At 36.2% G+C, this 17,899-nt stretch overlaps 1 protein-coding gene across 1 annotated transcript; it reads right to left on the bottom strand.

Annotated features, from left to right (window-relative positions):
- Positions 1–1,473: 1,473 nt before the first annotated feature.
- LOC121412395 lies at positions 1,474–13,436 on the bottom strand. The gene is made up of 10 exons (XM_041605208.1): positions 12,838–13,436; positions 10,859–11,075; positions 9,554–9,803; positions 8,520–8,790; positions 7,587–7,706; positions 7,124–7,352; positions 6,000–6,133; positions 5,479–5,644; positions 3,811–3,948; positions 1,474–1,954 (listed from the first exon to the last, which is right to left on the bottom strand). Exons 1-10 carry the CDS (start codon positions 13,060–13,062, stop codon positions 1,824–1,826), a joined length of 1,881 nt encoding a protein of 626 aa, XP_041461142.1. The 5' UTR covers positions 13,063–13,436; the 3' UTR covers positions 1,474–1,823.
- Between the last annotated feature and the right edge of the window lie 4,463 nt (positions 13,437–17,899).

The following is a 17,899-nucleotide window of genomic DNA, read 5'->3' as shown; positions in this document are numbered from 1 at the left end:
ATGGGTATGCTACAACATATAAATTTATCTCATGGGTACGCTTCAAGATATAAATTTATCCCATTGGTATGCTACAAGATATAAATTTATCTCATGGGTATGCTACAAGATATAAATTTATCTCAAGGTATACTACAAGATATAAATTTATCTCATGGGTATACTACAAGACATAAATTTACCCCATGTGTATGCTAAAAGATATAAATTTATCTCATTGGTGCGCTGCAAGATATAAATTTATCTCATTGGTATGCTACAAGATATAAATTTATCTCATTGGTATGCTACAAGATATAAATTTATCTCATGGATATGCTACAAGATATAAATTTATCCCATGTGTATGCTACAAGATATAAATTTATCTCATGGGTACGCTACAAGATATAAATTTATCTCATGGGTACGCTGGAAGATATCAATTTATCTCATGGGTACGCTGCAAGATATAAATTTATCTCATGGGTATGCTACAAGATATAAATTTATCTCATGGGTATGCTACAACATATAAATTCATCTCATGGGTACGCTAGAAGTTATAAATTTATCTCATGGGTACACTACAAGATATAAATTTATCTCATGGGTATGCTACAAGATATAAATTTATCCCATTGGTATGCTACAAGATATAAATTTATCTCATGGGTATGCTACAAGATATAAATTTATCTCAAGGTATGCTACAAGATATAAATTCATCTCCTGGGTACGCTACAAGATATAAATTTATCTCATGGGTATGCTACAAGATATAAATTTATCTCATGGGTACGCTACAAGATATAAATTTATCTCATGGGTACGCTACAAGATATAAATTTATCTCCTGGGTACGCTACAAGATATAAATTTATCTCATGGGTACGCTACAAGATATAAATTTATCTCATGGGTATGCTACAACATATACATTTATCTCATGGGTACGCTTCAAGATATAAATTTATCCCATTGGTATGCTACAAGATATAAAGTTATCTCATGGGTATGCTACAAGATATAAATTTATCTCAAGGTATACTACAAGATATAAATTTATCTCATGGGTATGCTATAAGATATAAATTTATCTCATGGGTATGCTACAAGATATAAATTTACCCCATGTGTATGCTAAAAGATATAAATTTATTTCATGGGTACGCTACAAGATATAAATTTATCTCATGGGTACGCTACAAGATATAAATTTATCTCAAGGGTATGCTACAAGATATAAATTTATCTCAAGGTATGCTACAAGATATAAATTTATCTCATGGGTACGCGACAAGATGTAAATTTATTTCATGGGTATGCTACAAGATATAAATTTATCTCAAGGAATGCTACAAGATATAAATTTATCCCAAGGGTATGCTAAAAGATATAAATTTATCCCAAGGGTATGCTAAAAGATATAAATTTATCTCATGGGTATGCTAAAAGATATAAATTTATCTCATGGGTATGCTACAAAATATAAATTTATCTCATGGGTACGCTGCAAGATAGAAATATATAAATAAATTTATCTCACGTGTATGCTACAAGATATTCATGTCATTGTCCCCTAAATAGCATTCCTGAGCATCTAAACTGGTTGCTATGATGTCTCTTCATAAGACTGGTGCCTGAAAATGAAATTGACCACTATCAAAAGTAAGGACAGAAGCTTTTCAAAAACCTTGGATTCTACACTAATTTTGAGGCTAATTATGTTTTTCATGGTTTAAAGAATCAATGGTCAAATGTCTGTAAAATCATGTTAACTTTTAAAACAATGAGCATGCATGCCAAGCGAAAATTCAACCCTGACTACCTGGTAGTTATAATTACTCTACAAATTCATAGTCATCTGAACTATAACTTGAAGGAAGGGATTCTTCACGACTTGAGTCTCCAAGGAACCAACACAGCCTCCTCGACACTCTCTCCATTGATCTTGCTTCATCGTCAAAAGTACCTGCAAAGCAATGAAGAAAATGCATTTTCATTAATCATGATTATTAGATTCACATTTTTCTTTAAATTTATGAAAAATCTTAAAATAAGCATCATTTTTATATTTTCCAATTAGTAGTATTCTCAACAAAATAACTGGAAATGCGATATCAAAATCAAATTACAATATATTTGGTTGTATCCCAATCTCTAATCAATATTCGATTATTTATCATGCATACCATAACTTTCCTAATTGTAAATAGCATAATATTGACTGGTTTTAATCAATAAAAGCAAATAAATTGCACCTACATAATGTAAGCTGAAAAAAGTATTTGCAAATTTAACCCAAAATTGTGTTTTTAGTCTGACATGGAGATATAAAACTGTCCCTAATGTTTTAGACTCATAATCTGGGGCCCGTAACACAGAACTTAGCAATGATCGTAGCACATTTTCCTACGATTGATTCCATTGACTACAATGCACAATCAGTAGTGAAAATCAAGCGTACGATCAATCGCTAACCTTTGTGTTACGGGACCCTGGTGTAACTATTTGTGAATTTGTTTTCCAAAGAAAAATGTCTTGAAAAATACAATGCGATAACAGCTTTCTTTTACAAATCTAAAACAAACAAGCTTCAGCGCCCATTTACTGAATATATTAATTTTCTACAAGAGTAAATAAATATATATATACTGTATATATATATATAGTGTGAAAGAAATGGATGAAGAGAACAATGGTAGGCATAGCTTAAATCAAGGTTCCCCAGAGCTATCTACCCTTTGGAAAAATTGGTGATGCCGAAAAAATGTCTCTGCTGGGTATTGAACCCGGGCCCCCAGCTTTGAACGCCAGTGCCTTAACCACTAGACCACAGAGACGGGTTAGTGGCTAGGGCGACCCCGATCCGATTGACCGTCAGACAGATTTTCGACACCCATACCAGTTATAATTTCCTTTTTCGAAATCTGTCTATCTGACGGTCAATCGGATCAGGGTCGCCTAGCCACTAACCCGTCTTTGTGGTCTAGTGGTTAAGCCCGGGGGGGGGCACTTACATTGATGAGTGGATACCATGCGTGACCAAAAAAACACGTTAAAAGGATGTCCTTTTCACGATAAGGCACGTTACGTACGTAACGTGATAAGGGTGTCAAAAACACAAAAATAATGTAAAAAGGGTATCTATTTCGCTAGGAAAATTACGTGTTTAGGGTCGAATTTGCGGGGATGATAAAACAAAATTAAAATGTTTTATAAAAGATGTCCTTTTTGCTCCAACACTTCGTGTTTAGAGTCCGATTTGCGCGAGGTGTAGAAGGTGGGGTCGTACTAAACCAAATAAGGTAAAGCCGACGACCGAAGGACCCGTACTATAAAACATTCCTGTACTTGTTTAGGGGTTCATTTCAGGAAATATTTGCCAAGAGTATCGTTTTGTTTCCAATACTTGTTAAGGGTAGGGTTTCACACGCAAATACTTGTTAAGGGGTGCATTTTCAGAATATGGAAATTACGTGTTTAGGGTGCTTTTCGAGACCCCATGGTCGCGCATGGTATCCACTCGTGAATGGAAGCAGCCCCCCCGGGTGGTTAAGGCACCGGCGTTCAAAGCTGGTGGCCCGGGTTCGTTTCCTGGCAGAGACATTTTTTCAGCATCAACAATTTTTCCAAAGGGTAGATAGCTCTCGGGAACCTTGATTTAAGCTACGCCCCCAAATAAAAGAGTTGCCAAAGCTGTAGTACGTGTGTAACTTCACACACACACACACACACATATATATATCTCATATCAGACCTCTATGACAACTTGGTCTATTGCATGAATGAAATGCACCAATATTTCGTTTTAGAGTGGTAACTCACCTGTATTTTGGACGAAACATGCAACTTCATCCTGTGGTTTGGTGTAAGTCTCCAGGAGTATTCTGTAACATGAACTCTCCTGTATAACTTTTGGGAGTCCAGGCACATCCTGTTGTCCTCCAACAATCAAATGCCGAGCTGTATGGGAAGAAATAGTACTTGTATAATTTGTACAATTATGCAGACAATGCGGTTAAGACCAAAAAAGCAGGCCTTGAATTGCAACACGTATAAGAAACTTGCAAGAAAAAAAAAATTGGGAATATTCACAGACATGGCCTTAGCTTTGGCCTTGCCAAAATGCAAAATTAACACATTGGCTTTTAAATCAAACAGTGCAGTGTTTCACATGGGATACTCTTATTTCAAATATTATTTATTGTGAATTCTTTGAACAGAAAAATTGTGCAAGTAGGCATTTCTCATTACTCCATAATTATCATAGGGTCATTCCATGCCAATTCACCCAATGAAAGTGCAATTTTGCACCCGACCCTCTCGGAATTCGTTGTAAATTGGTATACATAAAATTCACCATGGCCCAAGCACAAAACAAAAAAAATAGTCAAATCGGTCCATCGGTTCTCGTGCTACAGCCCGCCCTTTTCTCCTTGTTTTGACAAAAATGGGCGTGACCTTCAACTTTCAATGGCCATTGTGTCGTAACGTGTTGACCAATTTTCACGAAAGTGGTACCATTTAATAGGAAATTCAGAGAGGAATCCAAAACATGCATCAAATAATGTATTGGAGCGATTTATAAGGTCGTGACCCTTGACCTATTCTTTGACCTTGAATTTGACCCCGGACAAATAATTTTTTGACTTGATTTTCGTGTATGTTAATTATTTGTATGATATTGACAAAATATGTTAAAACCAATGGTGATATTTTATTTCTTCACCTTTAAAAACTCTTCCAAAGATATCATGAAATTTCACTCTAGTCCCACATACTGATATTCATGTTAGTAAAGTGTTCACCAGTTACATGATTTCTTCCAATCTTTAAGTCACAGTATGCAAACACATGATAAGAAATTAAGCTCATCAGTTCACAAATGAAACATTAAACATTTATGCTCATGAATAGGTATCTGTTTAGGCATTTTTATGTTCAGCAATATATATCATATATGTATATTAGGGATCCTTAAATAAGCATATACTCAACAATTTGATGATAAAAGTACCGGGTATTTATAAACACTTTACTAAGAAGAATATATACATATATGTTTTTTATTCCTCTCTGAATTTCCTATTAAATGGTACCACTTTCGTGAAAATTGGTCAACACGTTATGACGCAATGGCCATTGAAAGTTGAAGGTCACGCCCATTTTTGTCAAAACAAGGAGAAAAGGGCGGGCTGTAGTGCGAGAACCGACGGACCGATTTGAATAATTTTTTCTGTTTTGTGCTTGGGCCATGTTGAATTTTATGTATACCAATTTACAACGAATTCTGAGACGGTCGGGTGCAACCACTGGGTGAATCCAAATGGAATAACCCCATAATCATAAGTATAGAATTCCAAATACACCATAACTAACAAGAGACATAGTATTCTTCATTACTGCAACAGAATGTTTTGATTTCATAAAAAAACATGTATGTAAAATGAGTATGCATTAACATATTTCTAAAAATATATCAGATTTATTTACCATTTGAATCGTTTACAACAACTGATTCTGAAACTATCCTAAAACCACTTCTTTTCATGTGTGATATCCACTCAGCCGCAGTTGTTATGTTTTCAGTCAATGCTGCCAGCTGACTAGTTGCTCCTTTCACTTTGTTTACATGCTGTTTCAATCCCTTTGTTGATTTCTATGATAGGAAAAAGCAAAATAAGAGAAAAATTAAAATACAATATTTCATGAGTCCGGAGGGGAGAGGGGTAATAGTATGTGGTTGGCTGCAAAAGAATTGTTTTGTTTATGCATCTTGCAATCAAAACTGAATAGACACCATAACTGTCATTGAAATTATCAATTTGTTTCAAATCATTTAATTCCTTAAAAAGTGTTCAATACTGAATTCCTTTCCAATGTTTAGGGTGTGTTTTTTTTGGAGGGGGTGTGGCCAGGACAATGATTCTTGTACTGCGAGCCAGGAAGCACTTTACACTTGTTCTGAATTTTCGTGTTTATTGGACAAGATCATTTAAAAAACAATTGCTCACCGCTTCGATTACAGTAAGAACTACAGGACTTGTATGTAGTTCTTCCAAACTTGTATACTCTCCTCCCACAGTCTCCTCCGCCTCTCTGATGTAGTTCACAAACTCTTGTGGAATTGACTTCCTCATGTCCTTTCCTGAAAAAAATACATTGATACTGACTCAGTGCAAGAAATGAGCATGTGACATGAAATTAAATTAAGTTCTACCTTCTTTCAAGTCGGAGCAAGTAAAGCTAACATCTGCTTATTATGACCTCATTTATGTCGCAGTCCCTCCCACCCCAAGCTAACTGTTGAATGACTGTGGCCTTAGCACAAGAAAAACATAATAATGTGACACTGCAATCACATCAAGCATCAATGGAATACCACAAAGTGCCAGACATTTATATGTTTAAGTACATTAAGGATCAACAATGTGACTTTATTTAAAGAGATACTCCGGGCTGAAGATATAAGAGTAAAATTCACAGAGCAAAATGCTGAAAATTCGATCGAAATTGGATGACAAAAAACGAACTTATTGAATATCAAAGATTTGCAATCTTCTGGTAAAACAGTTCTAGAGTCGACATGTCTTCATGAATATTCAATAAGTAGGCTGATCTCACATCCCCACTTGACTTTCCTTTTTTCATGTTATTACATGAAATCATAATTGTTTTCATATAAATGTGTAAATGATGTATTCCATTATGATGAAAAAAGTTGCAGCAAGATATAACTTATGCACTTAATCAGTTGTTGTTTTAGTTCTTGGTAGAAATATTTTGAATGAACCTAATTTCATATAATAAAATACAAAAGAATAAGTGGGGATATCATTAACACTAAGACCTAATGTATATTAATGAAGACATGCCTCGAACGGTTTCACCAGAATAATGCAAATCTTTTAAATTCAATAACTTTATTTGTTATCCGATTTTGACAAAATTTTCAGCATTTTGTTCTGTGAATTTTACTCTATTGATTTATGAGTATATCCAGCCCGGAGCATCCCTACATGTACTCACTTTCATTCATTTTACCTTTTACCAATTATACTTTTGCCACTGATCCTGAACATTAACAATTTTTCAACTATTTATGGAATACATGTAAGTACCATTGCATTTAACCTACCAAGAAACTGCTCTAGTGCCGAGTTTTGAGTGTGCACTGGATAGCGCTCCACACACTCTTCCCAGGTTTTTGATTTAGTAAGTGTCTTCATCGTTCGCTGGAGTAGTGCCATACGCTTTATCTTAAGGGCCTCCCCCTTTATTTCTTTCGGCTGCAGCTCTCCAGCCACCAGTCTCGACAAGAGGTTGAAACGCTCACTTTCCGTCATTCCTTGCAGCTGTAAGAATATCTAACAGACAAAAAACATACAAAGAAAAGAAATAATGTATACTGTTTCAACCGTTACAGTGTTATCAATTGTGAATTCACGAGAGATTATTGAATCAACAAGAAAATCCTTAGATTACCCCCAAGGTTGACCGAGGTAAAAAAAGTTTCCTAATTACAACATAAAAGACTGTACTTTCAGAAATTTTAGTCTCTAGTGACAAAGTGAAATCATCTAATTGCCTCATGAACTTACAGATATCTTCATTGGTTTCCCTGTGTTCTCCAAATGAATCGCAAACAGCCTTGTTAACTTGGAGTAACAGCGTCTGCTGTAAAGAGCGAGCTGAAATAATGGTTCCAGCGGCTTCCTTCCCTGTAACCAAAATGAAGCAGAAAACTCTATTAATGTCACAATTTACTGCATTAAATATCCTCTAAAAAAAGAAGATGTACTTGTTTGGTAAGGGCTGGAATTTTGTTTTAGTGAGTTGTGATATTTTCTTCTTTGGTTATTATTTTTAAAAACTAAACCAATAATTAGAATAAGACAATCTGTTCACATATTCAAATTATCATAGTTTTAATTTGCTTGTAAACAAAGTATGTAACTTAGGTCTACTAATCATACTTAAAGACCCAAATTCACAAAGGTGGTTTTGAAAACCCACGGTTGAGTCCATGGTTTATGCAGATTTCCTGTATGAATTACGCTTATTCTACCATTAAAAAATTCCAATGCTGATGCGCACTTTTCCAGAGTGCGCCAAATTGACTCCTGTTGCCATGGTTATCCACGCTATATTTTATGCATGAGTCTACTGTTTTGAATAATGAGTCCACTCTTCAAACAGTGGACTCATGAATAACATAGCATATGTAAACATGGTAACAGGCGTCAACTTGAAGCGTGCATCACTATTGGATTTTTTTATACAAGCACCCGATAGTGCTAAATTAAGCGTAAATTATACAGGAAATCTACATAAACCATGGACTCTAACATGGGTTTTCAAAACCACCTTTGTGTATTACGGCCTCACATTTGTCACATGAACTACATGATATTAAGAAAAAAAAACTATGCGACATTTAATACATGATAACCTTTAGACTGAGAGGTTTTTATTTTAATTACTGTTACATTGCATTTTTCAATTAATTTCTCTACATGAAAAAAATAACTCACATCAACAGATGGTGATGACATGCAACCAAGAGCAGCAGCAGCCTGCTTCCTCCAGTCATCTTTGACGGTAGACGGTGGTTCATCCAAATCTTCATCTAAGTCGTGCAATGTGAATAAAAGCCTACGACACATCTTCACCTTTCCTTCAAGGTCTGGAACTTCATCTCTTAACAGACTTTGGTGTTGCTGAAAAGTAGCACCCACTTCCAGAGCCTCAACTTCACTAAGTCCAGCATGAACGTTGACCATGCATCTGTTGTAGTGAGCAAACCTAGTGCAATATTCATTGAGATAAAAAAGGTTTAACTTTAAAAAGAATGCATACACTGACTTTATACTTTCAAGACTCAAGCATCTTTTGAGACCAAATTTCTGATGTTATTCATCATTTTGTAGCATGTAGACCCAAAATCGCTCTAAAACTTGATTTTGTGTACACAGTAAATGCAATGAGTTATCTCATCTTATATTAAGATATGATTATTCTAACTTTCATTAACTGAAACAAATTGATTTTAGCATAATTATGCTGACATTTATTGCATAAAGCACAAAACAAATTTATAACAAAATGAAATACATAAGAAATTTATTTTAGTGAATTAAAACAAAAAGCATGATTAATACACAAATTAGCAGAATAAATTCATTAAAATAAATTGTTGTTTTATTTTGAAGAGTTAACCACAACCTTGCAGATTATATCGCACACTACCATTAAGCAAATTTGTGTGGTGCTTGTGTTACCCCCCCCCCCCCCAGAAAAGGGGAAAAAACATCCTAGTCTGGCTAGAGTTGAGTACTGAAAAAATCTGAATATGTACAAGAGTATACGTAAAATTAAATTTATAGTGAGAAGCCTAAAATTGAGAAATCATGGTAATTATGCCTTTTTTAAGCATAGCTCTTTCAAAAGAGGTAAAGCTTCACACACAGTGTATGCAAATCTTTTATCTTTATGTTCTTGGAGTATAGGCCTACTGTCGGCAACAATATTTCTACATATAAACACTGATAAACACTAAAGTGGTTACCTTTCATTGTCAGCCAGGTCTACGATTGCCTCCCACAAGCTGTAGCCACCTAGTAAGAAGTATTCAGCATCCTCTCCGTTTTCCTTCATCCAATGTTCATCGTGCACCATCACAGGTAGAACTGGAATATGATGGTGTGGGTTTGCTCTCAGTTCTGATTTAAAAGACTCGACTTTTGCAGGGTTACTTGTGACTAGGGTATAGCCAGGTGGTGCCTTTCGTATCAAGGAGATGGGTACTTGAATGCATCCTGAATTTAAAGATAAATGAATAATATTAACAATTCTTTGTTAAATACTTTCTATCAAACACAAGCAAATATACAAAGCCAGATCTAGGAATAGACAACAACCGTTGTAATCAAACCATACTCATAACATGCTTTTGAATGCCTTTTTTCAAGTGTGGAGTGAACAAAAGAGAAATTTAGATTTCCTGATAATGATATCTCAATACGTTTTGTGGATATTGCACTAACATGTACACATGTTGCTGTTGCAAATTCCTTTGTCTTTCCCACATTTTTTATCAGCTAATTCTTATTCAAATAACATGTTAGAAATATCAAACAAAATTTTTCGTTTTTCAAAACGTTGATTTGGGTTTTTATATGAATTTGCAAACAGGATTAAAATATGTAGGCAAAATGTTGCTAATCATGAAATAACAAATTACTGTAAGGCCTCACAGCAGCTGGTTTTGAGCTTTCGAGAATCTCCAAGACTCTTTTGAGTTTAGCAAAGAGCATGAAGAGAGAGAAAGGGGGGGGGGGGGGGGGGCATCAGTAAGTACTAGAAATAATCTGATTTAAAGTGATTGGTCAACATTGGTTTGACTTTTAAAAAAATCTGAGCTAGAAGGTCATACTTGTCACCTGTGTCTGTGATATGTTCCAAAAATGAAGCCCAGAAAAAATTGCGTTCGAAATGATTATTTAGTGCTTCAAAAATTGAAATATAAAGTGACCGGAAACACCATCTTAATTTCATCCCATACACTTATGTGTACTGTGTCTATATAAGACGCCCATTTACAAAATCAAGGTTTGCCTTGTAGTTTTGGCTTTTCATTCTCAATAACGGTTGTTTTCAGGGTTTATTAGTTCTAATACATGCACTTGTACAAATGTTTCATCTTGGTTTGAGAATTTTGTAAATCGGCTGCTCACAAAGTTAAACAATACCTTTAAATTAAAATGACCCCATTGAAAAAAAAAGAATTAATCACACTTAAAATATTGATTTGTTACATGAATTTATTTAGTTCTGCTCGAAGTTTAATTAATATCAATTTTGATGTTCATACCTTTATACTTGTTATCAGGTTTGGAAGCATTCCTGGATGATTTCACACGCTTCCGCTGTTGGTAGTTGCTTCTTTTCTTCAGGTATGGTGTTGAATGGAGAAGAGGTTGCAAATTCCCCTCGAGATTGTCCAGATCCACACCAAACTCCTCACCTAAAGAATCTGTGTCTAGGTCACCGACTGGCATCTTAAGTGATGCTCCATCTGAAGTTCTCATCTGTTGAAATAAGAGAAAATTGGATGATCAGGCATATCTCTCTGACTATCAACATTCTATTCTGAGTAAAACATATTCCCTATGTGGGCAATTCCACTGCCAGTCGCATAATTAGACTTTTATGCGACAGCTCTCTTTGGGGTTGTTTAGTTTACAAAAGTTATATATCATCGGAAAGGAAATTTCATGAGCAATCCAAACATGGTAATTAATGAATTAAAATAATTAAAGGTAGGGGCAAAGAAAAATGGACATTTCAATTGAATTACATTTGGGGTACTAAAATCATGTACAATGTAATAATTCATGGTGCAATGATTACAGAAGTAATCAAATCAATTATTTTGAAATGATCTTTGATATTGTTGTTATGGAAACAGACATGTCCCAAATAATAATCATATTGACAGAACGAAAATATTACTGGGGGCAAACTGCAAAAATCATAAATTTTATTGTTTGGTACATGTAGGAAAACCATCTCGCAATCCATGTGATAGAAAACAGAAATAACATTAAGAATTAAAGGACAAATCCACCCCAACAAAACTTCATTTGAATAAAAAGAGAAAATTTCATCAAGCATAACACTGAAATATTCATCATCAAAATTGTATGTAAAATAAGAAAGTTATGACATTTTTAAGTTTTGCTTCATTTCACAAAACAGTTATATGCACATCTCGGTCAGTATACAAATGAGGGAACTGATGACATCACTCACTCACTTTTTCTTTTGTATTTTATCATACGAAATATGAAATTCCTCTCTGAACACATGGAATTCCATTATTTTAACATTTTGTGCTTCAGGCAAGGGGGTCCTAATCATCAAATTCATTAAAATTGAAATATTGTACAATACAAACAATAAAAAACAAAAGAAATAGTGTGTGAGTGATATCATCAAATTTCTCATTTGGATGTACCTGGCTCGTTCATATAACTATTTTGTTCAAAATAAGCGAAACTTTGAAATGTCATAACTTTCTTATTTTACATCCAATTTTGATGACACTTTCATTATTGTGCTTGTTTGATTTTTTTTCAATCAACATTTTTCTGAGTTGGACATGATCTCTAAGAAAATTCTGTCAGACATGACAAATTTCACACATAGCTGATTAGAAGCTTCTAATACTAAAAAAAAAATTGTTTTAGATTTAAAGAAAATATATGGCTCCTCATTTTTTTAAATATTGCAATGAATCATTCTATATTCAATTGACAATATCAATTTAAATGTACATGTAAACTTTTTTGTTTTGTTTTTCAAGTATAAATACTAGCTCACAACCAATATCATTTTGCTAGTATTACCTCTTAAAAACAAGGGAAGGGGTAAATGATCAATTGATAGGTAAAATGCAATTAATCTTGTACATGTATACATTAATTTAAACAAATGCATTTATGGTAACAATTACAAAAAAGGGATTTCATACAGATTCCAATAAAATGGCCATTCTATAAATCCTGATGAAATTATCACTTTTCAATTTCATATCAGAATGAGTAAGAGAGAGAGAGTGAGGGAGTGAGATAAAAAGTCCATCCTTTCACTAGTTCTAGTGTCCAAACTAGGCCCAATCTACTAGATCTACATAGGCCTAAATGAAATTAGGAATAAAATATTAAACTTAAAGGTGCAGGCCTAACGTTAGACTTAGAGCTCGATCTAGCCCTAGCCTAGAAAAAATTCATCGGATAATCATCGGTCTGTCCAGACCTGAGAATTTTATTGAGTCCCTCTCCGACTTACCTCAAAGACATCAGAGTTCCTCTTGATCCCTGTGAGCTGTCCAAACACCTTCCCCGTCCGCTTCGACTGAGCTCTTCTTCCATTGACAAAAACAAAAACACCATCAGTGCCTTCACTCCCTGATGAACCGGCGCTGGAGTTGCAGTCAGACGACGACCCCCCGGCCCCGCCTGATTTCCCGAGCCTCCACGTGCTGGTGGCCTTGGCTGAACGGTCTTGTTCCATTGTTTACAAACAAATTGTCTAGAGGCTTAGAGCCAAGACGATACACCTGGGCCTCGGCCTCGCGATCCCGAGCGTAGTCGTAGAACTTGTAAGTTGTACTTGTTCAGGTAACACAGTTACACTACGGTAATCAAATTATTCAACAATCAATCCACTAATAAAAATTTGGCGACTCGTTATAGTAACAATAATTGTGGCAAATCGGTGTCTGAATTTGAAACTATTTTATAGTCGAGACGAAATCACGGTGCGTAAACTTTAGCTGTACGAATGGATATATGACAAACCGATCGATCATTTGAACAGCGCGCGTTTGACCAGCGTACGTCGGGCTGGCTTATTAGCATAATCCGAAATGACGCATTGCCATTGGATGGACACTAATTACCTTTACTATATAATCTACGCTGGTACCGGGTGCAAAGTGTGGGGATCTGGCCTGCAATCGCCTAGGCCTTTAAAAAAAAAAATCCTACATCAATTTCCCCCGTGCTAATTTAGGAAAATATCTATCCTTTTAGATATTTATGCATTTATTATGTTCTGTATTGTGTATTAGTCATGTGTGCTCTATAGGTACCCAATCGTAGCAAAACGCTAAAATTTTCATCAAAATCTGATTACTTTTCTATTTTATCAATCATGGGCATGGCACAGACAGTCCTGATGTCCCTGCATGCATGTCATAATATCCCAGTCCCTAGATTTTTCTTATTTTTCATGATCGCAAATGTTTTCATAAACATTAGTCTCAATTTATAACCCCAGCCATTGTAAGATCAGACGGTGGCGAAACTACACCCCCCCCTCATCGGCTGCCCCCCCCCCCAAAAAAAAAAGAAAAAAATGGAGAAAAGAGAAAAGAGGAAGAAAGGGGAGAAACGTAGTGGGAAAGAAGAAATTATTATAAGCGGATAAATGCGACCGGAACGGCGTAACAAAAATATGCGAAGCTTTGGCAGTGTTTGGAGCGGATTTCTTTGTTCTTTTTCTCAATAAGACAAAAATGTTATGCCTTGGAACGGAAATTTGAGTGTAAAAATGGGGGTCCCCTCCGCGGCACATACCATTATATACTATGTGCCACCCCCCCCACCCCGGGGATGCGCCACAGATCATGAATGATCCAGTAATTACATTAATCTGGCGTACAGATTGGGGGAATGTATTAGGAGGCATGACCCCCAATTTATATAGAATGCATGGTAATTTTGTCTTGCCTCAACTTTGAAAAGCGGAAGAAGGAATAAAAAAAAACAGGTTTGGATCGAGTCAAACATATCTGGTCATTTATTTGGCTCACTTAAATTTGTATGTGTTTAAATGATATTCCAAATAAAAAAAAATCCTATAGACTCTTTCAATGGGCACATATTGACTAAAAAAGGCAGGGGCACTAACTGTCCGCAAAGCCCCCCCCCCCCCCCCCCCCGGAGCGCGGCTTTCAGGTCAAGACTGTATAGCCAGCCTCATGTTTAGTCGCGTTTGAATGGCGCGTGCTACTTCGGGCTATTGGCGCTATCAGCAAGAGACCAGCGCCAGGCCCACCTGGCCAGCTATGTAACAGTATATTGGACCGGTGCATGAGGAGCAAGAAATCATATAACGTTCTGGGCCAGACCAGGCCACGCCGCGGGCTGGTAAAACTTTGATCACGACTTTGCCTATAGCTGCATGGTTATTCTTTTCCCGAAAAAATGACAAGTAAAAAAGAGAGGGTTTGCTATTGATATGAGTTATTTTTAATTCAATTTTGACAAGCAAAAAAGGAGAGTTAACAAATATAGGTCGTTTGGCTACATTTTTCCACGTTCAACCATTGGCGGCGGAAGCCAAAAAATTTAGGAGGGGACAACCAAAAATTTTTGGAGAACCAAAAAAAAAAGTTCCCAAAAATTTTAGGGGGACGTACGAAAATAAATTGACAAGCAAAAAAAAAAAAAAAAAGTCATCAACAACAAATTTAGGGGGGACCGTCCCCCCTCCTCAAATTTAGGGGGGGACACGTCCCCCCCGCTTCCGCCGCCTATGCGTTCAACACCTACCAGAATTCTAGGGCGCGCTCACTATATATGGAAAATAATACACGCAGGAGAATAGAGACAAACACGGTGTGGACGCCCCCCCCCCAAAAAAAAAAATCTTTATTTTGTCCAAAAATAATTAAAACCTAAACGAAACACTTTTCTTTTCCATACACAAACTTTGCTTCGCGCTCCAGCGGCTCCACGCGGGAAAACTATCAAAATTGCCTTCCCCTTTCCAGTACCTACCTAGGATTTTCCAAGGGGGCCTGGGGGGCAAATTCACCCACAAAAAAAACTTGCCAAGCAAAAAAAAAGAGGAAAAAAGGTCTTCAACCGCAAGTAAAGGGCAGAATAAAATTGGCAAGCAAAAAAAGTCACCCTCCACTGTCTTAGGTCGTCAGGGATCAGTTTTTACTCGTCAGGGGGCAGTCTGCCCCCCCCCGCTTAGGTACACTAAAGCCCCTTTCCCACACTTTTTTGTCCTAACGGACCCATTTTCCCCTCCCCGGTTATGCATGAGAATAGAATATTTTTGTCAGAAATATAAAATGTACATGGGTGTAAAGAAAATATATGAATATCTTTTTCATAATTACGAATTTGTTCTTTTTCAACGTTTGCTTCTAACATTGTTTAATTGGCTCTCTCGATCTTTGAGCTCAATTCATGTTACATCTATCATCAGTGGCGTACCGTGGGTCATGGCATTGGGGGGGGGGGCACCAGCAAAAATTTTGAGTCACTAAGTGAGCGCGCGAAGCGCGCCCAGTTGCTGGGTATTCTGACCTATTAGAGACATTTTAAGGACAGTGCCATCAAACGGAAATGTCTCTCACTGGTCAAATAATGCGAACGCGAAGCGCGAGCTTAAAATTTTTTGTATTCAGACCTAAAAAAGGACATTGTAATTAATCTTTTGTTATTATGATACGTACGTGTCTCGCTAAATAATGCGAGCGCGAAGCGCGAGCTGAATTTTTTGTAAATATTGACCTCCAAATAGAAAGATTTTAAGGACTATATTCTAGGAATCCATTAAGATTATACACATCTCACCGTAGTAATCTAATGCGAGTGTCAATAAGCGCTTGCTTATTTTGTTAGGATTGCATCTAAACATGCACATAAAGCATTATGATTAACATACCCATCTCACTAATCAAATCTTGCGAGCGCGAAGAGCGAGCTGAAAATTTAGGAAATTCAGAACTGAAGAGGGGCTTTTTAAGGCTTGTTCGTAGAAATCCACGAAGACCATACATAGTTTACTAACCAAATGATGCGAGCGCGAAGCGCGAGCTGAAAATTTTTGATATTCAGATTAGAAAAAGGGACATTTTAAGGACTGATTCTAGGAATTCATATTTCACCAATCCATTACTGCGAACGTGAGCACGGACAGGAAATGTTTTATAGTAAGACCTTAAAATGGGGCAATCACTATAAGTAGTCATGAAAAAGAAGCATACTATTGTACATAAAACAATAATATTAAACTCGAAGTGCGAGGAAATGTATTTGGCAGTTTGGTGTATATTGACTTGCAAACGGGAGGTTTTAGTATAGCATGATTATATTTCTCGGTATTATACAGAAAATGCGAGCACCAGGAACAATGAAGACATAGGCCCTGAGCAAATTATGTCTTATAAAGTTATGAAAAAAATGTTTCTTATGTAATATAACATAACATAATTATGATATAATATAACATTATAGTGAACGGTAAGGTCTTCTTTCCCACTACGTTTCTCTTCCTTTCTCCCTCTTTTTCTTCTTCTCTCCGTTTTTTTTTTGTCAGCCGATTGGGGGGGCACATGCCCCCCATGCCCCCCCGTAATTACGCCACTGTCTATCATGTTCGTTATTCTGTACAAACAGTTAAACTCAATAGTTTTTAGATCGGTATATAAGATTTAAACAAAATATGGGTTGTGCTAAAGTTGCGCTTGCAATGATTGATTGTGTATATACGTGCGAATATCAAGATCACTTAATTTTTGAATTTCCTCTGGTATTTCCTGTGCTCATAATACCAATGAGAAGAATATGCTCATATAGTATTCAAATTTCAATCCGGGATCCTTACAAGACACATACTTGTACCCAAAAATAGCTCTTCGAATAGCCGACCGGGAAAATGTGTTGATGTGTCCATGATGTGACTGATCTGTATACCGCCTCGAGTCCCCTTCCCATGTAAAAATTTTCGTCATTTTTATCACCACATAATCTTGCGGCGGATATTTCTCTCTCTCTCTCTCTTTTTTAATGAGAACGTCATTAAAAATCAATCAACAACAATACAGACGCGATTTTAGGGGGGGCTTCAGTCCCCAAAGCCCCCCCCCCGAAAAAAAAATCGACCACAAAGAGAAAAAATAGATATAGGCCCTGTTCGCGTGTGTATTGACAAATGCATTATTCTATTTCCATGTCGTCAACTGCTCTAAAATCAAGGCTTTTATATGTTATTCAAATTCGAAAGTTTCTTTCTCGTTCGGTTGCTCCCTCGCCACATGACATCTAAATGCAGGGTGCGAGACTATAGGAAGGCGACGATCTCCTGCAAGTACTAGTAGTATAGACTGCCTTGCAAGCGCTTGCAACTTTTTTTGCCAAACTAACCTCCCTAGTATTGCTAGTATACTTCAACCAGCACGAATATTATAATAGTCAACTGTGTTTTGTCAAAAGTGCTCAGAATTTTAGTAAATTTTTGGCATATTTTTTATATAGAAAATTGCTCTGTCGCTATTTACTCCCTGATTGAGGCTTAACTTATGAAAACAAATAGTTTAGACAAGAGT

Source organism: Lytechinus variegatus, chromosome 4, assembly GCF_018143015.1.
Source record: "Lytechinus variegatus isolate NC3 chromosome 4, Lvar_3.0, whole genome shotgun sequence".
In the NCBI taxonomy this organism is placed as follows: domain Eukaryota; kingdom Metazoa; phylum Echinodermata; class Echinoidea; order Temnopleuroida; family Toxopneustidae; genus Lytechinus; species Lytechinus variegatus.
Note: the sequence above shows the minus strand (reverse complement) of the source record. Positions and strands in the feature narration are given on the sequence as shown.